We start from the raw sequence: 25,177 nt of genomic DNA, 5'->3' as shown, positions 1-25,177 counted from the left end.
CTGGTGTGTCTGGTACATCCTTGTGTATCTGTTACAACCAGTTTAGGCATATCCACAGGGTCATTGACAGAGGTGGGTAACCCGGCTCCAAAGAGTAAGAAGACTGACCATGAATTTGCTCCAGCACCATGCACTAAACCAGCTGATTCTAATTAACATAACTCTTCAGCATGATGGGAGAACGAATTATTGTGATCAGCTGGTTTAGTGCATGTTGGTGGAACAAATACATGGTCAGTCTTTTTACTCTTTGAAGCCGGGTTACCCACCTCTGGTCATTGAGCAGTCATGTCAACCATTTTAGGCATATCCACAGGGTCATTGAACAGTCATGTCAACCATTTTAGGCATATCCACAGGGTCATTGAACAGTCATGTCAACCATTTTAGGCATATCCACAGGGTCACTGAACAGTCATGTCAACCATTTTAGGAATATCCACAGGGTCATTGAAGTTTTTTCAGGTTTTCTGCATTTTATTGCTGTATTATGAATTTTCACATTTTTTGCCATGAAAAATTAAGGCAAATACACAAGACAGCATTCCAGTAAAACCACTCCACACTGGTGCACGCAAGCAGGCCCTTTATGTAGCAGTACTAAATGCCTGATTAATCTCAGGTGTGCTCAATTACCAGGCGTGCTATTCCCGCTACTGAGAGAGGATGGAGCCCACAAACTTGCAGATTTTCAAGAGTTGTTTTGGAGTCAGATGATCAACAAATATAGAAAAACTGGTAGTTAATGGATTGTTTGGAAACACTGTCTTATTTCATTATATACATTTCACATTTCATTTGAAATATTATTTATAAAGTAACTGAAGTAATGCACAAGAAATTGACATTTTCATTTTGTGTTAAATTCTTTAAAATAGTATTTCAATCAATCATTTTCATTATTTCAGTTATTTCATATGAAAGTATTTGCTGTATTTATCAAGTAGCTACAATTTACAAATGCCTGAAATAAAAGCAATTAGTCTTCCCCTGTTTATTTTCAAATAACTGAAATACAAAACAAATATTTTAAAGCAGAATTATTTGATTAGTGTATTTGACACTGGTCTATAAAACACGGGTATAAAGCTTGTGCCATTAATTACATTTTCCCTATTCACTTACACACTATTCCCCAACTCTGTAGTGATCGCTACGTTACATAGATGTTACAGTTCGGTTCGGCACGTCATGTGCCGAGAAATTTCACAGTACCATTAACATGGCCAGTATTTTGATATAGCCTACGACATTATCTCGATAATTATTGAAATAGCTTGGAAGCCTTAAACATATTTCAATGACTTAAAAACCAGTCAGTAAACATGTATTTCTAAAACGTCTTTTATTTTAAACATATATGAAAATGTGAATATTTTGGGCATGGTAATAAGTAATTTTAACAAAATGGCCTAACAATGGCCTAACGGAATTCACAACAATCCAACAATCTGATTAATCTTTTTTTCCAACAAAATAACGCGCAGTTTACACATAAATAAACATATACATTTTGACCAGCTTTTAACCAAGTAGCCTAATGTAAAATATTTTAATGCAGAATATTTAGATAACCACTTACAAAACAGTTGGGAAAGAGGTAGCTTATCTAAAAGGGCCCAGAGTGATAAGCAACTGAAAATTGGTAGATATTTTACTTTATCTTAATAGGTGCAAAATAATAATATGAATCAGACAGCAATCTAAACAAAAAGACCTATAATATAGGTTGACGTGCAGCTCTTTAATGCATTCCAATACGTTTTATCAATTTCAGATTGAAATACAGTACGTTGCGAAGAGTTTCACTTAAGTTAATTTATATGTCTGCCACTGTGTTTGGATGTGCATTATCATTTTTATCTACTAAAAGAATTTAATTACGCAGTTTGCTTGCGAAATTTTAGCATCGCGCACGGCAGTTAACAATCGTTAAACACAGATTGTTTTGGTGAAAAGCGAACCTCCTGACAAGCTGCTGTAGGCTATTTCATTTAGCAAAACTACCGTGGCAGCATGGTGAAATTAAACGCCGATTGAACTCACTGTTAATAATTGGAAGGCTCCATTCAGATGCATACATACAAACCAAATAGATGCAGCTCATGTGGTTACATTGTGTGACTCTTCAGAAGACCTTTGGCAGCAGCTGCAGGGGAGGTTGGTGAGCCGTTCCATCTTGGACATGTAGAGCAGGGGTTCGATGCTGGAGCTCAGGTCCATGATGGAGTAGGAAATCATGCTGATGTAACACTTGAATTCCACAAAGCTGTAGTATGCTGCAAAGGGAAAAAGAGCCACTGGGGGCAGGTAGTTAAAGACGATGATGGCCAGGGTGATGACCACTGTTCTGAAGGCTTTCTTCTTCATGGGGTGCATTTTCTCTTTGCCCATGACCGACTTCCTCAGATTCCATATGACAGAGATGTTGCAGAAGACCATGATGATGAAGGCGGACAGGATCAGCCCGGTGATGGCGTTGATCGTGCTGTCCTCCCCCACAACTGATATGCTGAGGGCGTAGGCCAGCATTAGCCCCCACACTAGCATGGATAAGGCCACTCTGATCTTGTTGTCCCTGATGCCGGTGAACACGATGGGGTGGACGACAGCCATGTAGCGGTCCAGGCAAATGCAGGTGAGGAAGAGCGGGGTGGTGTCCTTGATTCCGTAGGCAAAGAGCTGGAAGTACCACATCATCTTGTCATTGAGTAATAGGCGGTTCACCAGAAAGATGATAGTCATCAGGCAGAAGTAGGCATCGGAGATGGCCAGGTTGAAGATGAAGATGTCAGAGGTGGAAGAGTCACTCTTCTTCCTGGCCACCTGCCACATCACCATGATGTTGGCAGGAAAGCCCACCACCAGGTTAACGACTTTGACGAGGTAGTAGAACGCAAACCCACCGGACTCGTCTTTGCACTCGTCATACTGGTACCAGGGCGGGAGACCGGAGCCAGAAGACGGGAGGTTGGGTGGTAGGCTGGAGTTCATTACAGAGGTGTTCATGACGGTTCTGGGTTGAATTAACCCAGCAGAACTGAGTCTTAATGGTGCCCCCTTTATGTGATCTTACAGAGGAGAGGGAAAATTAGAGACATTGTCAACCTTAACAGGTGTCCTCAGCACTTAAAATGTCTTCATGGCCAAATTATATAATACTTATATTTCTACTGATTACAATAGTTTATCATTTCCCCCCTATTCATTACTAAACATTTCTAATTTGGTGCATTATGGAAGTGATTAACTCATTTCAGTATTATGTGTCTAAATTCAAACAATCAAGTTAAAGAAATTATTCTTTTCTATGGAGCCTGGCACAATATTATAGCATGGTGCCCCTAAAGGGTAATCTTTGTTTTCTGGGAACACTGCCTCCAGTTGGAGAAAAACTGCCTCCGTCATGCAACCACAGAAAACTAGCTTTTCCTAAGACATTTCCCAGGGTGGGAGTAGTTTTCCCTAAATTGGGGGCAGTTTCCCAGGGCAGATGAAACTCTCACAGTGAACAGAGTTTTCACAGCATGGAGGCAACTCTCTGAACGAGAAGCTCATGTTCACAAGGCAGAGGCAGGTTTCCCAAAGCAGAGGCAGTTTTCCCAGACCAGAGGCAATGTTCCCAGAAGATAAAGGTAGCCCATTAGGGCCACCACATTATAGTCCCCAGTAGTCTTTCACGAATAATATGATATAATCTATCCAGACCTCATATGGCATAAGGCATGAAAAATCAGACTGAAGAAGTGCGACTCACCTGAGAATCTGCAATGGCTCCACACAGTTTCTTCAAGTTCAGACAGCCCAGTAGGCTACTGTTTTTCTCTATAGTTCTTGTGCATGTAAATATATATAAATGTACTGAAGTGTGAATTAAATTTATGTTTTTTGGCTGTAGCCAATCAGGAGGTCCATTGAGGGGGCAATGAATTGTTGCCCACATCATGCCACTTGTGGAAACTGTACAATACCATGTCACCATTGGTTGATATTTGCGGCTGAGTGGGTGTGGATGAGGAACATTATAAAGGAGGTTGGGCCTGAGGGGTGTGTTTGTGTTTTGTAAAAATGAGATATGCTCTAAAACAGAGGTGGGGCCAAAAGGAGGGGACAGACAGGTACCCCCCATCCCTGTTCATACAATATATTTTTTTGTAAGTGATGCAATCCAAGAACTGAATCTCAGACAAACAAGTGACGCAATGCAGTACTGGAGCACTAGTGAGACAGACTATGTAACCTGGTGTAAGTTCTTACATATGAACCCTCAAGGTGCTACACAACAGACTTACAGAATAGATGATTCTCTTCCATCAGTTTGAAACAAAAAAAACAAAACAAAACAACTTAAATAAGATGTGTCTTTTCCACAGATTGTATTTGGTAAATTAATATTTTGACTTTAATTTCCATTCCTGGCTTTATGCACGTTTCATCTTCCGCAAAGTAAAACATTTTTCCTTTGCATAGTAGACTCCATTGTCTAAGGCAGGGCCTTCCATCCCTGTTCCTGGAGATCTACTGTGGCGTAGATTCTCATTCCAACCCTTACAAAGAACACTTCATTCAATTAGTTGTGCCAAATTAGGGTTGAAGTGAAAACCTACAAGATGGTAGGTCTCCAGTACAGTTGGGCAGACCTTATCCAATGCAACTGACATAATTTAAAATTTTACCAAGTAGAGTAGAACTCATTTCAAAATACACAAGCCCTCCATTATGGCTGGATCTAGGTATAGACGATATGGGCGGTCATATAGGGCGGCATCCATATGGGGAGGTGCCAATATTTTTTTGCCATACCAAACAAAGTGGAAAAAAATGGGGAAATGGAATGCTGCATTGTGTTCCTGATAACCGGTTAAATCCCCACCGGTCTGTGATCACTAACTACAAAGGCTGCAGGACTGCAATCTGGCAAGGCCCACTCATAGTCAAGGAACTGGAGCTTAGTCTCAACAACAGCCTTCAAAGTTTTGACATTGCTCTCCACTAGAAGAGCAGATACAAATGGTAAACTGCAAAAACTGGGATGAGAAAAATGCGACAGCATGCAAATGTACACCAAAGAAGCATCATGTTTTTACATGATAGAAAGGAACTGACTTGAATGAGGATTCCGTTTTGTTGCTACTCCTGTTGGGGCTTTCAGGTTGCCAGGTCACGCTGGATGGTGTGTCTCTTTCGTTTTTGTGCCCCGTTCCAACCTCTCTGAGCCTCGGGGCAGAATCTGAGCTACATATGGCCTGAGGACCCAGGGGTGAGGATGGTCTCCAGTCTGCTTGTGGATCTGAATTGTTTCTCCCAAGTGCTGTGGATCTTCTCTCTCTCTGTCTCTCTGTCCATGGCAATATTTATAAACCTATTGGACACATTGTTGTGTGTTGTCATTGATTGATCGTTTTGTAATGATTGGACAAAGAAGACAAACCCAGTTATTAGTAATTCATGCATTTGTAATTTTATATGCAACTATGTATGAGGTGAACAGTCTGTAATAGTTAGATTTCCTACCTGATTTTATGGATTATAGTTTTTATGAATATCTCTCATAATCTATGTTTGCTACATTTGTCTGCAAGTGTCTGCGTGAAAAAATTGCAAAGGTTATTTCCACATCTGTCCTCAGATGTGAGCTGTTGAACATTGCCATGCTCTCTCACCAACAAATCTACCACCTAGTGGACACCTTTTGAAACTACAACGCAACAAAAGGAAAATGTGTGCAATCTTAACTTTTGCATTTCCTTCTTGCAAACAACAAAAGCAGAACAAAAATTACAATAATGAGATACACTTGGACATTTGAATGTCTTCGTTTACATTGAGGAAGTTGTTCGATTGATGCAGACAACATACTACTAAACGAGGCTGATCAGCAGAGATTGATATCTCTGGATTTTAGGTATTTGTGCTTGTCAAATAACGGTTGATTTATCCAAGTCTGCAGTCCTCCTGAATGGCAGTAAGGAAACCCTAACTGGTTTTGCTCGTCCGTCATAATTTAAGAAAGTGTGGTTTCCAGTTTGTTGAACGTGAAGAGAGTAAATGTACATAGATGTTGGATATACCGGACAGTAAACAAATCCGTTGACCAAGATTTCTCTCAGCCAATCTTTAAAATAAATAAAATAAAAAAATTCTATACACTAATTTTTTTCACTGAAGTTGTTCCTCAAAATTCATCTAGATGTGTGTTCATTATATATAGGGACAGTGCATTCAAACAACAAAATTGATTACTTAGAAATTACTGCTACAAACAGATTCTCACAGTATATTCTTGTAGGCCTTGTTAGTTATTGTTCATTGTACCAAACATAATATGTATAGATAAATTACTGTACACATATTGAAATTGGTTACACACTTTCAATACCAAGCAAGCCCTGTACAACTCACAGAGGGTACACAGGAACTGGAGAGGGCAGGAGAGGCCGGGCGGTGAAGCCTCTCCTGCGCGTTCTGAGGGCAAAAGAACTTGTTGCCCATTGAGTTCAGTGAAGAAAACCAAGGCGATTTAACAACCAAAGAAAGCCTCATTGGTATGTTTTTTTTTGCATATTTTGTGCAACGCAAAATTAAGACATACACAAAACAGCATTCCAGTAAAACCACTCCACACTGGTGCACGCAAGCAGGCCCTTTATGTAGCAGTACTAAATGCCTGATTAATCTCAGGTGTGCTCAATTACCAGGCGTGCTATTCCCACTACTGACAGAGGGTGGAGCCCACGAAGTTGCAGATTTTCAAGAGTGGTTTTGGAGTCAGATGATCAACAAATATAGAAAAACTGGGAGTTAATGGATTGTTTGGAAACACTGTCTTATTTCATTATATACCTTTCACATTTCATTTGAAATATTATTTCTAAAGTAACTGAAGTAATGCACAAGAAATTGACATTTTCATTTTGTGTTAAATTCTTTAAAATAGTATTTCAATCAATCATTTTCATTATTTCAGTTATTTCATATGAAAGTATTTGCTGTATTTATCAAGTAGCTACAATTTACAAATGCCTGAAATAAAAGCAATTAGTCTTCCCCTGTTTATTTTCAAATAACTGAAATACAAAACAAATATTTTAAAGCAGAATTATTTGATTAGTGTATTTGACACTGGTCTATAAAACACGAGTATAAAGCTTGTGCCATTACTTACATTTTCCCTATTCACTTACACACTATTCCCCAACTCTGTTGTGATCGCCACGTTACATAGATGTTACAGTTCGGTTCGGCACGTCATGTGCCGAGAAATTTCACAGTACCATTAACTTGGCCAGTATTTTGATATAGCCTACGACATTATCTCGATAATTATTGAAATAGCTTGGAAGCCTTAAACATATTTAAATGACTTAAAAACCAGTCAGTAAACATGTATTTCTAAAACGTCTTTTATTTTAAACATAAATGAAAATGTGAATATCTTGGGCATGGTAATAAGTAATTTTAACAAAATGGCCTAACAATGGCCTAACGGAATTCACAACAATCCAAAATCTGATTAATCTTTTTTTTCCAACAAAATAACGCGCAGCTTACACATAAATAAATATATACATTTTGACCAGCTTTTAACCAAGTAGCCTAATGTAAAATATTCTAATGCAGAATATTTAGATAACCACTTACAAAACAGTTGGGAAAGAGGTAGCTTATCTAAAAGGGCCCAGAGTGATAAGCAACTGAAAATTGGTAGATATTTTACTTTATCTTAATAGGTGCAAAATAATAATATGAATCAGACAGCAATCTAAACAAAAATACAGTCCTATAATATGGGTCGACGTGCAGCTCTTTAATGCATTCCAATACGTTTTACCAATTTCAGCTTGAAATACAGTACGTTGCGAAGAGTTTCACTTAAGTTAATTTATATGTCTGCCACTGTTTTTGGATGTGCATTATCATTTTTATCTACTAAAAGAATTTAATTACGCAGTTTGCTTGCGAAATGTTAGCATCGCGCACGGCAGTTAACAATCGTTAAACACAGATTGTTTTGGTGAAAAGCGAACCTCCTGACAAGCTGCTGTAGGCTATTTCATTTAGCAAAACTACAGTGGCAGCATGGTGAAATTAAAGGCCGATTTTTGTCTACCGTTCACATTCAAAGTGTTTTAGATTTGTTAATTTTGAATAAATAAATAACGCATATTAATTTTCAAACAATCTAAATTTTTGATATTTTCTTTCAAAGGTTTTTTCCAAAAAATGTGCCCATCATTCGAATGTTATTTTTTGGTTAATGAACTCACTGTTAATAATTGGAAGGCTCCATTCAGATGCATACATACAAACCAAATAGATGCAGCTCATGTGGTTACATTGTGTGACTCTTCAGAAGACCTTTGGCAGCAGCTGCAGGGGAGGTTGGTGAGCCGTTCCATCTTGGACATGTAGAGCAGGGGTTCGATGCTGGAGCTCAGGTCCATGATGGAGTAGGAAATCATGCTGATGTAACACTTGAATTCCACAAAGCTGTAGTATGCTGCAAAGGGAAAAAGAGCCACTGGGGGCAGGTAGTTAAAGACGATGATGGCCAGGGTGATGACCACTGTTCTGAAGGCTTTCTTCTTCATAGGGTGCATTTTCTCTTTGCCCATGACCGACTTCCTCAGATTCCATATGACAGAGATGTTGCAGAAGACCATGATGATGAAGGCGGACAGGATCAGCCCGGTGAAGGCGTTGATCGTGCTGTCCTCCCCCACGACGGACTTGCTGAGGGCGTAGGCCAGCATTAGCCCCCACACTAGCATGGATAAGGCCACTCTGATCTTGTTGTCCCTGATGCCGGTGAACACGATGGGGTGGACGACAGCCATGTAGCGGTCCAGGCAAATGCAGGTGAGGAAGAGCGGGGTACTGTCCTTGATTCCGTAGGCAAAGAGCTGGAAGTACCACATCATCTTGTCATTGAGTAATATTCGGTTCACCAGAAAGATGATAGTCATCAGGCAGAAGTAGGCATCGGAGATGGCCAGGTTGAAGATGAAGATATCAGAGGTAGAGGAGTCACTCTTCTTCCTGGCCACCTGCCACATCACCATGATGTTGGCAGGAAAGCCCACCACCAGGTTAACGACTTTGACGAGGTAGTAGAACGCAAACCCACCGGACTCGTCTTTGCACTCGTCATACTGGTACCAGGGCGGGAGACCGGAGCCAGAAGACGGGAGGTTGGGTGGTAGGCTGGAGTTCATTACAGAGGTGTTCATGACGGTTTTGGCGTTGAATTAACCCAGCAGAACTGAGTCTTAATGGTGCCCCCTTTATGTGATCTTACAGAGGAGAGGGAAAATCAGAGACATTGTCAACCTTAACAGGTGTCCTCAGCACTTAAAATGTCTTCATGGCCAAATTATATAATACTTATATTTCTACTGATTACAATAGTTTATCATTTCCCCCCTATTCATTACTAAACATTTCTAATTTGGTGCATTATGGAAGTGATTAACTCATTTCAGTATAATGTGTCCAAATTCAAACAATCAAGTCAAAGAAATTATTCTTTTCTATGGAGCCTGGCACAATATTATAGCATGGTGCCCCTAAAGGGTAATCTTTGTTTTCTGGGAACACTGCCTCCAGTTGGAGAAAACTGCTTCCGTCATGCAACCATAGAAAACTAGCTTTTCCTAAGACATTTCCCAGGGTGGGAGTAGTTTTCCCTAAATTGGGGGCAGTTTCCCAGGGCAGATGAAACTCTCACAGTGAACAGAGTTTTCACAGCATGGAGGCAACTCTCTGAACGAGAAGCTCATGTTCACAAGGCAGAGGCAGGTTTCCCAAAGCAGAGGCAGTTTTCCCAGACCAGAGGCAATGTTCCCAGAAGATAAAGGTAGCCCTTTAGGGCCACCACATTATAGTACCCAGTAGTCTTTCACTAATAATATGATACAATCTATCCAGACCTCATATGGCATAAAGCATGAAAAATCAGATTGAAGAAGTGCAACTCACCTGAGAATCTGCAATGGCTCCACACAGTTTCTTCAAGTTCAGACAGCCCAGTAGGCTACTGTTTTTCTCTATAGTTCTTGTGCATGTAAATATATATAAATGTACTGAAGTGTGAATTAAATTTATGTTTTTGGGCTGTAGCCAATCAGGAGGTCCATTGAGGGGGCAATGAATTGTTGCCCACATCATGCCACTTGTGGAAACTGTACAATACCATGTCACCATTGGTTGATATTTGCGGTTGAGTGGGTGTGGATGAGGAACATTATAAAGGAGGTTGGGCCTGAGGGGTGTGTTTGTGTTTTGTAAAAATGAGATATGCTCTAAAACAGAGGTGGGGCCAAAAGGAGGGGACAGACAGGTACCCCCCATCCCTGTTCATACAATATATTTTTTTGTAAGTGATGCAATCCAAGAACTGAATCTCAGACAAACAAGTGACGCAATGCAGTACTGGAGCACTAGTGAGACAGACTATGTAACCTGGTGTAAGTTCTTACATATGAACCCTCAAGGTGCTACACAGCAGACTTACAGAATGGATGATTCTCTTCCATCAGTTTGAAACAAAAAAAAAAAAAACAACTTAAATAAGATGTGTCTTTTCCACAGATTGTATTTGGTAAATTAATATTTTGACTTTAATTTCCATTCCTGGCTTTATGCACGTTTCATCTTCCGCAAAGTAAAACATTTTTCCTTTGCATAGTAGACTCCACTGTCTAAGGCAGGGCCTTCCATCCCTGTTCCTGGAGATCTACTGTGGCGTAGATTCTCATTCCAACCCTTACAAAGAACACTTCGTTCAATGTGCCAAATTAGGGTTGAAGTGAAAACTTACAAGATGGTAGGTCTCAAGTACAGTTGGGCAGACCTTATCCAATGCAACTGACATAATTTATAATTTTACCAAGTAGAGTAGAACTCATTTCAAAATACACAAGCCCTCCATTATGGCTGGATCTAGGTATAGACGATATGGGCGGTCATACAGGGCGGCATCCATATGGGGAGGTGCCAATCTTTTTTTACCATACCAAACAAAGTGGAAAAAAATGAGAAAATGGAATGCTGCATTGTGTTCCTGATAACCGGTTAAATCCCCACCGGTCTGTGATCACTAACTACCAAGGCTGCAGGACTGCAATCTGGCAAGGCCCACTCATAGTCAAGGAACTGGAGCTTAGTCTCAACAACAGCCTATAACAGAATATCTCTCATAATCTATGTTTGCTACATTTGTCTGCAAGTGTCTGTGTGAAAAAATTGCAAAGGTTATTTCCACATCTGTCCTCAGATGTGAGCTGTTGAACATTGCTATGCTCTCTCACCAACAAATCTACCACCTAGTGGACATTTTTTGAAACTACAACGCAACAAAAGGAAAATGTGTGCAATCTTAACTTTTGCATTTCCTTCTTGCAAACAACAAAAGCAGAACAAAAATTACAATAATGAGATACACTTGGACATTTGAATGTCTTCGTTTACATTGAGGAAGTTGTTTGATTGATGCAGACAACATACTACTAAACTAGGCTGATCAGCAGAGATTGATATCTCTGGATTTTAGGTAGTGACTGTGCTTGTCAAATAACGGTCGATTTATCCAAGTCTGCAGTCCTCCTGAATGGCAGTAAGGAAACCCTAACTGGTTATGCTCGTCCGTCATAATTTAAGAAAGTGTGGTTTCCAGTTTGTTGAACGTGAAGAGAGTAAATGTACATAGATGTTGGATATACCGGACAGTAAACAAATCCGTTGACCAAGATTTCTCTCAGCCAATCTTTAAAATAAATAAAATAAAAAAATTCTATACACTAATTTTTTTCACTGAAGTTGTTCCTCAAAATTCATCTAGATGTGTGTTCATTATATATAGGGACAGTGCATTCAAACAACAAAATTGATTACTTAGAAATTACTGCTACAAACAGATTCTCACAGTATATTCTTGTAGGCCTTGTTAGTTATTGTTCATCGTACCCAACGTCATACGTATAGATAAATTACTGTACACATATTGAAATTGGTTACACACTTTCAATACCAAGCAAGCCCTGTACAACTCACAGAGGGTACACAGGAACTGGAGAGGGCAGGAGAGGCCGGGCGGTGAAGCCTCCACTGCGCATTCTGAGGGCAAAAGAACTTGTTGCCCATTGAATTCAGTGAAGGAAACCAAGGCGATTTAACAACCAAAGAAAGCCTCATTGGTATGTTTTTTGTCATCATAAATTTCAGTATGTGTGGAAGTTTGTGAAACAATGTTTGTTTTGTGAAAATATTTATGCATCGTGCTCAGTTGGCACCAATTTATACTGTTTGTAAGGGGTTACTGGCACTGAAGTCAGATGGCTTTTTTAAGTTTCAGGGCTGTGCTCAAATGCTCATCTAGTAAGCTGAACTGTAAATGGGTGTGGAAGCAAAATTTGTGTTACTGGTGGCATTTTTGTGCAACTCCATGACAGCTTCTCCTGCTCTCTTCTGATTGGATACGGTTTTGCTTTCAGGAAGATTGTGAAATCCAGACACTGCATATATTCCTGCCACAGGATTTTCAAAATCACTTGTATATAAATATGAATATGAATAAAGAATGTTTTTTTTCTTTTTACATTGAATGTTGTTAATTCATTTTATTTGAATTATCTTTTGTCATATCTAACTGCAGTGTTACACATGTGTGGTATAACTGACTAAAATGACCGAGGTTCACCATAATTGAGGCATGTCGTTGTCCTCTGAGCCTCAGAGGTAGATGATGGTCTGAGTAGTGGACTCCGTGGCCTTATGGCTCTGTGTAAAGTGAGTGTGTCTGACTGTCACTCATTGTCCCTTCAGACCTCAGTGCCAGCCCCATCCAGTGAGTGACTGCACATTATAAATCACCTTTAAATCTTAATTTAGAGTAAGTTCAGAAAAATAACCAAACTCAAGTGAATTGTTGATCTTAACTCTTTAATAGTACATAATCCAGCCCTTCAGACACACAAATAATTTAGAGTGTACCACGGAACAAGTGACGCACTGTATCCTGTTTCAGATAAGTTCCCTGTTTTATTAAAACCCTTTTTCTGACTTTGCAGAAAATATGTAATCATCTCAAAGTAGGTTACCTTTTATCTGTTGTTGGGCAAGCGTTCACAAACCAGGTCCTGAGCAATTCCCACGTATTCTGTTCTGTTTCTCTTTGCTTAAATCAAGTTACTGAAAATGCTGAAGTTCCATAATTTTATATTTAAAGGGCAGATCAATCAATAAAACATTTTAAAATGTAACCACTTTCAAAGGGAATAATTTTCCAGAACGCATTGTCAAAGAAATAAATCAAGAAATCATTACTTGTCTGTGAGCTCATCTGGATTATTAAAAGTCCTTAAATGAATGTGGAATATTCATTCTTTAAAACATGAATATCTGTTTCTGACATGATGTGGCATAATGTGGGTAAATCATCCTTCCTTAAACATGAGATGTACCTAATTAAAATATTTAACAGCTAATAATTTGAATAATTGAAATTATACACAGGGGTCCCCCCAGGACCAAGTTTGGGAACTGCCATTCTCGGGTTGAGTTGGACAGATTTGTCAATAAAAAGCTGAATCACAAAAAGCAATCACCAGAGGAGGACATAATGTCACAAGAGGATATAGCATGTACTGAAATGAGCAATATCTATTTAATAAACCAGAACATTTACTAAATGCACATCTTTCACACTGTATATACTTCTATACTTTAATATGTTTGCTAGGCTGTGTCTTCTTTAAATCCGTATCAATCCACTGTATCCATACATTACGCATATACTGTACAAGTTTGTTTTTGTAGGAAGGATGACACTGGTTGGTCTCTGTGGCATTGTGCAATTCTGTGTGGATTTTAATTCAATTAAACAGGTGGCTTATTTACAGAATTTTTCCCCTTGTAAAGTTTACCTCATCTGTCTTGGTTCTCAGCTGGGAAGCCTGTTGACCCTTAATTAATCCCACAGGAATTTAATTAACAGCTAATTCAGGTATCTGTTTAGCCATTCATTGTAATGCTTAGTATGTGAGATTGTCACAGGTGTTTATCCAGCAGAAACAAAGATAAACTTCACAGAGTCCTGACCAGCAAAAGGAGAAAACAAGTCACAGAGCAGGTTTCATACATTTTAAGATATTATAAATATGTGTTATTTGATTTAATTAGATAATTTCAAATACTTTCATAAATATATGTTGTAGTTGTAGTTAAAACCATAGTTGTCCATGTGAGGTTTGTGAGTGATATTGGAAAATATTGGAATTTTAGCATAATATTGTTGGATCAGGATTTTGCATATTTTGTGCAACGCAAAATTAAGACATTAAGACACAAAACAGCATTCCAGTAAAACCATTCCACACTGGTGCACGCAAGCAGGCCCTTTATGTAGCAGTACTAAATGCCTGATTAATCTCAGGTGTGCTCAATTACCAAGCGTGCTATTCCCACAACTGACAGAGGGTGGAGCCCACAAACTTGCAGATTTTCAAGAGTGGTTTTGGAGTCAGATGATCAATAAATATAGAAAAGGGGAAAGTTAATTGCTACTTCTGATACACTATTTTATTTAATTAAATACATTTCAAATTTCATTTAACATATTTATCTGAATTATTCAAAAGTATTTGAAGTAATTATACAGAACAAATTGACATTTCAATTTAGTATTAATTTCTTTAAAATAGATTTAAAATCAATCAGTTAATCATTTCAATTATTTCAGATGAAAGTATTTGCTCTATTTATCAATTATTTACAAATACCTCAAATAAAAGGAAATGGCCTTTCCCTGTTCATTTACAGTAACGGAAATGTAAAAAACTAATATTTTAACCGAAGTATCTGTATTTGTAACAGGTCCGCAAAGCACAACTTGACTATAAAGCTTGTGCCATTACTTTAACTTTCCATATTCAATTAAAGCCTGTTTATCAATTCCTCTGCTAAGTGATCCTTAAGTTGTATAGATGTTATAGTTAGGTGCCTGATAAGTTGAAAGTATTAAACATAGGCCTACGTCAATGATTAGCCTACAGTAAAAAGCTGATTCATACCAATCAGGAAATTCTTTTCTAAAACATGTTTCATTGTTAATCGTGTATGAAAATGTTGACATTTTGGGCATACCAATAACTAGTTTTTTATTTTTTAAAAAACCAGCTTAAAATTTTTTGAAAAAAACTTGTGTATTCAGAAATAAAATGTATGTATTTGGACCACTTTTAACGAAGTAATGGGTTGCAAGAGCTGCATTTGGGTTCAATTATTGGGTTCAAGTTTTTGGTTTGGACGTGCATTATCATTTTTGCCTTCTAAAACAATTGAATTATGCTATAATGATACCTTTGCGCGCCGGAATTATTCTACTTTATCTTAGGACCAAAATAATAATAGGCATCAGACAGCAAACTAAACACGAAGACAGCTATATTAGCACTACACACGGGAGTAAGCAAACGTTAAACACAGATTGTTTTGTTGAAAGGCGAACCTTCCGAAAAAGTCGCCGTTGGCTATACCTCTGAAAAAACTATACCGTGCTGGCTTGGTGAATTTAAATGGTAACGGACAAACGTTCGCACGTAATTAATGTTACATTCAATGTGTTTTCGATTTGTTTATTTTCAATAAATAAATAACGCATATTAGGCTATTTTTTAAACAACAAAAAGTAGGATGATTTATTACCGTACCTTGCGTTTATTTAATGACGGTGATATAAATATATGTCGATTTAATTACCGTTAATGCTTTTAACAAATAAACATAATTAAATTGATTTTCGTCAGATCCCTTATTACAGTATAACGAACACTTCAAAAGTTATTTTATATGTAAAACATATTTTCTTTCAAAGATATCCAAACCATTTGCCTATCATTAAAATGTCATTTTCTGGTCAATGGACTCACTGTTAATAAGTGGAAGGCTCCATTCAGATGTGCTCATGTGCTTACGTCATGCGACTCTTCCGAAGGGCTTTGGCAGCAGCTGCAGGGGCAGTTGGCGAGACACTGGGGCCGCTCCATCTTGGACATGTAGAGCATGGGTCCAATACTAGAGCTGAGGTCCATGATGGAGTAGACAGTAATGCTGATCTGACACTTGAATTCCACAACGCTGTAGTACTCTGTGAAGGGAAAAAGAGCCACTGGGGGCAGGTAGTTAAAGACGATGATGGCCAGAGTGATGAGCACTGTTCTGAAGGCTTTCTTCTTCATAGGGTGCATCTTCTCTTTGCCCATGACCGACTTCCTCAGAATCCAGATGATAGAGAGGTTGCAGAAGACCATGATAGTGAAGGCAGCCAGGATCAGCCCGGTAAAGACATTGATCGTCTTGTCTCTTCCCAAAACGGACTTGCTGAGGGCGTAAGCCAGCATTAGCCCCCACACCAGCATGGATAAGGCCACTCTGATCTTGTTGTCCCTGATGCTGGTGAACACAATGGGGTGGACCACGGCTAAGTAGCGGTCCAGGCAAATGCAGGTGAGGAAGAGCGGGGTGGAGTCCTTGATACCAAAAGCAAAGCGCTGGAAGTACCATATATGCTTGTCATTGAGCAGCAGGCTGTTCACCAGTTCGATGGGGGTCATCAGGCAGAAGTAGGCATCAGAGATGGCCAGGTTGAAGATGAAGATGTCGGAGGTGGAAGAGTCACTCTTCTTTCTGGCCACTTGCCACATCACCGTAATGTTAGAGGGAAAGCCTACAGCCAGATTAAAGACCTTGACCAGGTAGTAGAACACAAACCCACCGGGCACCTCTTTGCACTCGTCATGCTGGTACCAGGGCGGGAGACCGGAGTCAGAAGAGGTGTGATTGAATGGTAGGCTGGAGTTGATTACAGAGGTGCTCATGGTTTAATTAATCCAGCAGGACTGAGTCTTTATGGTCCTTACAGAGGAGAGGGAAAGTCAGAGACATGGTCAAGCCTAACGGTGTAGTACAAATGTTCTTGTCACTTAAAATGCCTTCATGACCAAATTATATCATTATTATATTTCTGCTGATTACAAGAGTTTATTATTTTTCCCCCATGCATTACTAAATATTGGTATTTTGTTGAATGATGGAAATGAACATCTTGTCAGGTATGAGGTGTCCAAAGACAAACAACCAAGTTAAAGAAATTAATAATTTCTATGGTGCCTGGCACAATATTATATTATGGTGACCCTGAAGAGAAAACTTTGTTTTCTGGGAAAACGGCCTCCAATCTGGGAATACTACCTCAGCCATGTGAACACAGGAAACTAGGTGGACCACGGATATTTCCCAGGGTGGTGGTAGTTTTTCCAGAATGGAGGCAGTTTCTCCGGGCAGAGGTTCTCTCACAGCAACCCATTTTCACAGTATTGAGGCAACTCTCAGAATGAGAAGCTCATGTTCGCAAGGCAGAGGCAGGTTTCCAAAAGCAAAGGCAGTTTTCCCAGACTCCAGAAGCAATGTTCGCAGAGACAAAGATAGCCCTTTAGGGCCACCACATTATAGTCCCACTCATAATATGATCTAATGTTTCCAGACCTAACACACCATAAGACATGAAAAATAAGATTGATGAAGTGCAGTCTGAAAGAAAGAATAAGGAACTCACCAAAGAAACTGCAATGGCTCCACTGTTTCCTCAAGTTCATACAGCTCAGTAGGCTATTGTATCCTGATATCCTGTGTCCAGAAGGGTTATGTTTTTCTCAATATAGTTCTTGTTCATGTAAATATATATAACGGTACTGAAGTGTGAATTACATCATTATTTTGGGCTGTAGCCAATCAGGAGGTCCCTTGAGCAGGCAATGAATTGCTGTTCACATGATAGCACTTGTTGAAACTGTAGAATACCATGTCACCATTGGTTGATATTTGTGGTTGGGTGGGTGTGGAAGGGGAACATTTTAAAGGGGGTTGGGTTTGAGGGGTGTGTTTGTGTTTCGTGACAATTAGATATGCTCTAAAACAGAGGTGGGGCCAAAATGAGGGGACAGACAGGTACCCCCCCATCCCTGTTCATACAATATATTTTTTTGTAAGTGATGCAATCCAAGAACTGAATCCCAGACAAACAACTGACGCAATGCAGTACTGGAGCACTAGTGAGACAGACTATGTAACCTGGTGTAAGTTCTTACATATGAGCCCTCAAGGTGCTACGCAGCAGCCTCACATAATGGACGGTGCACAGATTTTCTTCCATCAGTATGAAAAAAAAAAACAATTTATGTGAGATAAGTATGTTTTTCCAAAGATTTTATTTGGTAAATTTATGATGTTTTGACTTTGATTTCCATTCTTGGCAATATGCAACTCACAGCTTATACAAAGTACAACACTGCCTTTGCTTAGTAGGCTCTACTGTCTAAGGCAGGGCTGCCCATCCCGATTCCTGGATATCTACTGTCCTTTAGGTTTTCACTCCAACCCTTACAAAGAACACCTCATTCAACAGTTAGAGAGCTCGTTGGCCTGCTAATTCATAGAGTCTGTTGTGCCAAATTAGGGTTGAACTGAAAACCTACAGGATTGTAGGTCTCCAGTATAGCTGGGAGGCCCTGATCTAAGGCAACTGACAGAACTAAGCAAGACCAGGTCAAAACCTACACCAATGGTGTAACTTCATAACTTGGCTGTCCAATGGTGGAACTTCATCACTCAGTGACTCAGTCACAGACATTCACGTTCGTAGGGCTGGCCCCGCTGTTGTGGTCCAGCCAAAAATTTACCACGTAGAGTAGAACTCATACCTGCCAGGGGCTGGCTTATCACAGTGTGGAGTCAATGACCATGGCTCAGCTTCCATGTCCGTCAGGTGAGCTCTTTGCCATCACAAAACCTGAATGAGTAAAACATTTGTATACAAATAGCCATCTCATTCTTTTCACTTTTGCTCTGTTTTACTCTAACACATTTACCCAACACATTGCAGTGTATGGGGCCCGCAAGTGTAACTGACAGAAACAAACAAACAAAAAAACTGGTCATATACGCAGGCCCAGATCTAGTTATAGACGATATCAGTGGTGGTGTAGGGTGGAACCCATCTGGGGGTGCGCCATTCATGTGGGGGGGGGGGGGGGGGGGGGGGCACACCAAACATGAAAAATGAGAAAATGGAAAGCTGCACTGTGTTCCTGATAGTTGGTGAAATCCCCACCGGCACGCTATCTCCAACTACAAAGGCTGCAGGAGTCCACTTTTTGTCATACAAAAACATGATGGTGCTTCGGGCATATATTGTGGCAGTTTATGGTTTGTATCTTCTAGAAAACTACAGAGCCGTATCAGAACTTTGGAGTCTGTTGTCTTTTTTCTTCGCTGTATCGAGGCTTCAAAGCATCTGCCATTCCACCAAACTAGCAACAAACACTTAGTTGGAATCTGATCCCAAACCACAGGCTCTATAGCCACTCCCACCCCTCCCCAAACTGAAAAGAGTGCCATGCCCAGAAACATCCTGAATACATTTTAAAATAGCAAATACAGGTAATAGGTGCACAAATTTGATTAAAGTGTGTAAAGACTGAGATTGCCAGAGCATCACAGATATACCTTAGCATAGTTATTTTATATTTTCAAATAAACAATCCTGCGAAGTATGCTTTCAATAATTAATGCATTTGTAATTTCATCTGCAATGATGTGAACAGCCTGGGACTGTTTCTACTAGATTTCCTACCTGATCATGAGGATTATTTCTCATGAATATCACTTACAAGCTGTTTGTTACATTTTTTCGCAAGTGTCTGCTCCTGCAGACTGGCTGAAGCTAAGCAAGTGTGGGCTTGGTTAGTACTTGGATGGGAGACCACCAGGGAATACTGAGTTGCTGCTGGAAGTGGTGTTGGTGGGCCAGCAGGGGGCAATCTTCCCTCTGGTCAAATAAACCCCAATGCCCCAGTGCGCTGATGGGGACACTGTGCTGTAGGAGATGCCATCTTTCGGATGAGACGTTAAACGAGGTCCTGGCTAACTGTGCTCATTAAAGATCCCATGACACTTATCGCAAAGAGTAGGGGGTTCCCCGGTCCTGGCTAAAATCTCAGATCTGGCTCTCACAAAAACTTGCCACCTAATCATCCCCTGATTCAATTGGCTAAAAAAATGTCCTCTCCCTCCAGTGGAGCTGCTCAGTGGCCAACAATAGAGGATTGTGGTTGTACTCGGCAGCTCCCAGGTGTGAATGTGTATGAGTGTGAAGCAGGGCGTTCCTGCAAAAGAGCATCTGTGCTCAGCGACCCTACCCTGGGTAAATAAAGGTTAAATAAAATAAATAAATTTTGAAATAATAAACACAACAGTTTACACAATTACCAGAACTTTGTTTTTAATTACTTACTGACATACACTGAACAAAAATATAAACGAAACACTTTTATTTTTGCAGCCATGTTTAATGCGTTATAATAATACCTCAAAGATTTGTTTTATGTGCACAAAGATCTTATTTCTCCCAAATTTTGCCCACAAATTTGTTATATGACTGTTAGCTAGCATTTCTCCTTTGTCAAGATAATCCATTTTCTGCACAGGTGTGGCATATCAAGATGCTGTTTAAAAGCCATGATCACTACACAGGTGTTCCTTATGATGGGGTCAATAAAAGGCCACCCTAAAATGTTGAGTTTTTTTTGTTGTTCAACACCATGTCACAGATACCTCAAGAGTTAAGAGATCATGCAATTGGCACGGTGACTGCAGGAATGTGTTGTAGAGCTGTTGCCAGAGTAATGGTTGTTCATTTCTCCACGATAAGCCGCCTCCAGCGTTATTTCAGATATTTTGGAAGTTCGTCCAACAGGCCTCACAACCGCAGACCATGTGTAACCACGCCAGCCCAGGACCGCCACATCCAACATCATCTGTGGGATCGTCTGAGGCCATCCGCACGGACAGCTGATGAAAAAGTTGGTTTACACAACCGTAAAATTTCTGCACACACTGTCAGAAAGTGCCTCATGGAAGCTCATCTGCGTGCTCAACATCCTCACCAGGATCTTGATTTGTCTGCAGTTCGGCGTCACAATCGACGTGAGTGGGCAAGAGCTTGATCAATTAAATGCGAAGGAGATGTGTTGCATTGCATGAGGCAAATGGTGGTCACACAAGATACTGATCGATATTCTGTTCATTTCATGGTGTCTTCTTTTTTGGGGAATCTGTGACTAACAAATGCATATCTGTATCCCCAATCACATGAAATGAATAGATAAGTGCTTAATGAATCTATTTCAGTTGACTGATTTACGTTTATTACCTTTGAACTCAATAAAATCTCCGAAATTGATAAGTGTTGCATTTATACTTTTGTTCAGTATGGGTTGTTTGCTCGCTTGCATGACAAATGGTAGAAAGAGGACTTATTAGATTTACGGCAGCCTACACCTTTTAGCATATTGCTGCCATCCTCCGTTCAACCAGGGTATTGCACTTTGCCCTCAATACTAGGCCTTGTAGCCTGACCTGTTGCGCAAATAAAATTTCAACAAAACAGGTTTTCATCGTACAAGAATGCCATGTTACTCACACATACAGATTCTGTGGGATGGCCTTCAATCTCTGTGGGAGTGAGCATGATGATGTCACCCAGAAATGTGAAAAGGCTTGATACACTGAATCTTTTGCTGGGAGACGGCGAGGAGCTCCGTTTGAAGTCGCTTCGCTTGTCTCCTCAGCGTATCAAGCGTTGAGCTTAATTTATTATTTATTCATGCACAGTCCAGGCCTTCAGACAAACAAATAATTTAGAGCGTAACCACAGAATGTGAAGCTCTGTATCATCTTTAAAATATTGTTTTATTAAAACCCTTTGTGACACAATGCAGAAAAAATTTGATAATTTTGAAGCAGATTACCTTCTATGTGTTGTTGGGCAAGGGATCACAAACCTGGTACTGGGGAATTCCCACGTATTCTGGCTTTGTTTCTCTTGAATAAGTATGGTTACTGAAAATGTTTAAGTTCCATAATTTTGTATTTAAAAGTTCGGTCAATAAATAAATCATTTTTAAATGTAATTGCTTTCAAAAGGAGTAATTTAACAAAACACATTTCCTAAAATGCAATCATCACATGTCTGAGAACTAATCGGGATGATTAAAAGTCTTTAAATGAATGCGGAATATTCATTCATTAAAACCTGAATATCTGTTTCTGACAATGTGGTATAAAGTGGGTAAATCATTCTTCATTAAACATTAGAAGTATCTAATTAAAATATTTAACAGCTCATTAAACTTCAGGAAATGCAATTATACACAGGGGTCCCCTAGGACCAAGTTTGGGTACTACTGTTCTTGGGTAGTGTTCGACAGATTTGTTAAGGAAAAAGCTGAATCTGTAATGTGCCTGTGCTTGCAGTGGTGCTGCCACTGGGTGGCAGCAGAGGAGATTCTCCTCGCTCTCTCATTCCCTGCTAATTGCTGATTCGGGCCACCTGGAGTCTACCCTTTATAGGGACCTCACTCCCTCTGCTCGGTGCTCTTGCATTTTACAAGCAGCCGGTAACGCTCTGGGTATTTCGAGCGCTAGATGTGACTTACTCGATGGCTATCTGGTACGGGAGCTAAACACGTAGCAACCGGGGCACTTGAGAGTTGTCACTTTTCATAGAAGGTATTTGTGGATAGAGTTATCTCCAGCTAGATTCAGGCTTGAGCTGAGAGATCTTACTTACCTAGGCGTGTGTTGTTTTTGGTTCTCAGTCAAGAGACTTTCGTCCTGTTTTTGAAGATTGCCTTTTGTTTGGCCTTTTGCCAGGGTGTATTCCCCTTTTTCCTTACTCCTACCTCGCTCAGTGGTTGACTGCTGTTCGCAGTCAGCTTTTAGTCTCCCCATTGATTTATTTTCCGCTTCTGACGTTGCTCGCCAGCCCCAACCTTACAGAATCATGAAAAGCATTCACCAGAAGAGGACATAACAGCACAAAAGGCTATAGCATGTACTGAAATCAGCAATATTTATTTAACAGACCAGTGCATTGACTAAATAACATTAAATATACTTCATATGCTTTTATGCTTTAATATGTTTGCTAGGCTGTGTACATTTGCAGTCAGTATGAATCCACTATGTTTTGTATTTTTCTGAATTCTTTGTGTTTCCGTTACATTTGTACCCATGTTATGCTCATTTCAGTGTGAACCAACTTTTATTTATTTTATTTATTTAACTTTTGTTTATTCACAGGGACATTGAGCAGTCATGTTAACCATCTTAGGTGTATTTATGATCCAAGGTAAAAGCAAGGCTAAAAAGGTGGGTCTTGAGTTTTCCTTAAAGTAGGTTTGTATTGTAGGTTTTAGTCCTGGACTTAGGAATTATTAACAGGAGTCAGAAGATCTGAGGGCTTTGCTCAGAACAAATTTAGGAAGCAGATCAGTAATATATTCAGGGACAAGTCCATGGGCAGATTTAAAAATGAATAAAGGAATCTTAAAATCAGTTCTAAAATTAACAAGTAACCAGTGTAAGTGTCTTTAAAAAAGGTGTAATGTGAATTTTCTTTCCGGTTTTAGTTAAGACTCAAGCAACAGCATTCTGAATGATGTGTAACTGACCTAATGCCTTTTTAGGAAGCCCAGAGAATAGTGTGTTACAGTAGTCAAAACCGCTAGTATCAAAAACATGCAATATCGTCTCTGTTTTACATTGAGTGAGAACAGGTCTGACTTTAGCAATGTTTCTCAAGTGGTAAAAGAAAGTTTTGGTCACATTCTGAATATGTGGCTCAAAACACAGATCACTGTCAAAGATAACACCTAGGTTTTTAGCGTGCGTTTTGATGTTTTATCATAATGGCTTAAATTATGACATTATTTTCTTGGGTCCAAATGTCAATATTTCAGTTTTGTCCTTGTTTAACTGAAGGACGTTATGTGCCCTCTAAGCATTAATGTCCGTGATAGAGCTGGTTAGTCTACCAATCACAGCTGAGTCATCGGGCATGACAGAGATATAAAGTTGGATACCATCAGCATAGAAATGGAAGCTGGTGCCATGTTTACAAATGATGGTCCCTAGTGAGAGCATCTACAGGCTGAAAATAATGGGGCCTAATATTGAACCTTGAGACACACCACATGTAATTCTAAAATGGGAATTTTGACCAGATTCATGGCACGACCTCCCCTGTGTGCCCTTGTATCACTCCTGGTTAGCCTACGGTTAACGGCATTTGGAAGAGAAGGACGTCTAACAGAGACAAAAACTGGGATATGACAGGAGTTAACTAGCTCCAATTGGTCACAGATGATGAGGACCAAATTGTGGCGGTATAAGAGAGTCATTTGTGTGAGGCGGAATTAATTGAATAAAAATTGTTTGCTGTTAAATCGCGAGCACCCCATGTTTTGAAAAATGTATACGTGCTCCCAGAAGAGATTAAAATTCTCAATAAAAATGATAAAAATAACAAATAGCTGCATAATAAATAAATAACTTGTTATGAGAGCTGCATACAGTTTGTTGCCTCGTGTGGAGACTAAGAATTCTACTCCTCATCCAAGAGAGGTAATTGTACCCGAAATAAAAATGGGTTTAACACAGTCCTTAAGAAGGCTAATGAAATTTAGGTCGAGTTACTAAGCACACTAATTAATAACCAAATAAAACCAAAGTACGATGTTACATTCATACCACCTAATTGGTGTTACTGTAACAGAGGTACGGTATAACAGTAACAGTAAATGAAAATGGCTTATGATGTGTGTATGCGGGTTTATTTATTATAATTTTTTTTTATTTTGCACATACAAATGTTAATCAAGGAAGTGCATTTACAATGGTAATGTGAGACCAGCCCCATCCTCAGATTATGAAGCACGGGGCTTTATATTTGAAAAAACACTGCGTAAACGTTGACGCACTACCAAGTTGGTAACTTACCGTAAAGTGAGTTCTGGTAACGTCCAAATCGATGAGGAAAGCTGCTTTTGTTTAATTTCTTAACACCCAGGTAAGCTTTTACAAAGCAAACGGCCTACCATACAGACCAATCTGTTTGTGCTTATTATGAATGCCCGTGATCAGGTGGCTGTTTCTTTTCCTAATCACTTGGAGCACTCAGAGGATGAGGCTATGTCAACGTAGCAAGCAAATTAGCTGTACACATTTAACATACATCACTGAATTAATTTAAAACGTCAGACACGTTGATGAGTAAAATTAA

At 39.6% G+C, this 25,177-nt stretch overlaps 3 protein-coding genes across 3 annotated transcripts; all 3 read right to left on the bottom strand.

Annotated features, from left to right (window-relative positions):
- Window positions 1-1,353: 1,353 nt before the first annotated feature.
- LOC118220394 (proteinase-activated receptor 3-like) lies at window positions 1,354-2,916 on the bottom strand (the record flags this gene model as incomplete). The annotated part of the gene is made up of 1 exon (XM_035404255.1): window positions 1,354-2,916. A coding segment is annotated over one exon (813 nt), but the record flags the coding sequence as incomplete, so codon positions are not given.
- Window positions 2,917-8,226: 5,310 nt separating this feature from the next.
- Window positions 8,227-9,250, bottom strand: LOC118221754 (proteinase-activated receptor 3-like). Its single transcript, XM_035407119.1, has one exon. The coding sequence runs from the start codon at window positions 9,228-9,230 to the stop codon at window positions 8,325-8,327; it is 906 nt and encodes a 301-aa protein (XP_035263010.1). The 5' UTR covers window positions 9,231-9,250; the 3' UTR covers window positions 8,227-8,324.
- Window positions 9,251-15,891: 6,641 nt separating this feature from the next.
- LOC118221868 (P2Y purinoceptor 1-like) lies at window positions 15,892-16,890 on the bottom strand. The gene has a single exon (XM_035407286.1). It carries the CDS (start codon window positions 16,872-16,874, stop codon window positions 15,960-15,962), a length of 915 nt encoding a protein of 304 aa, XP_035263177.1. The 5' UTR covers window positions 16,875-16,890; the 3' UTR covers window positions 15,892-15,959.
- Window positions 16,891-25,177: the final 8,287 nt, after the last annotated feature.

This window comes from Anguilla anguilla, chromosome 2 (genome assembly GCF_013347855.1).
Source record: "Anguilla anguilla isolate fAngAng1 chromosome 2, fAngAng1.pri, whole genome shotgun sequence".
Lineage (NCBI taxonomy): Eukaryota > Metazoa > Chordata > Actinopteri > Anguilliformes > Anguillidae > Anguilla > Anguilla anguilla.
Note: the sequence above shows the minus strand (reverse complement) of the source record. Positions and strands in the feature narration are given on the sequence as shown.

Coding starts and splice junctions, on each gene's coding strand:
- LOC118221754 (XM_035407119.1), bottom strand. CDS start 9,230: ATGAACACCTCTGTAATGAACTCCAGCCTACCACCCAACCTCCCGTCT.
- LOC118221868 (XM_035407286.1), bottom strand. CDS start 16,874: ATGAGCACCTCTGTAATCAACTCCAGCCTACCATTCAATCACACCTCT.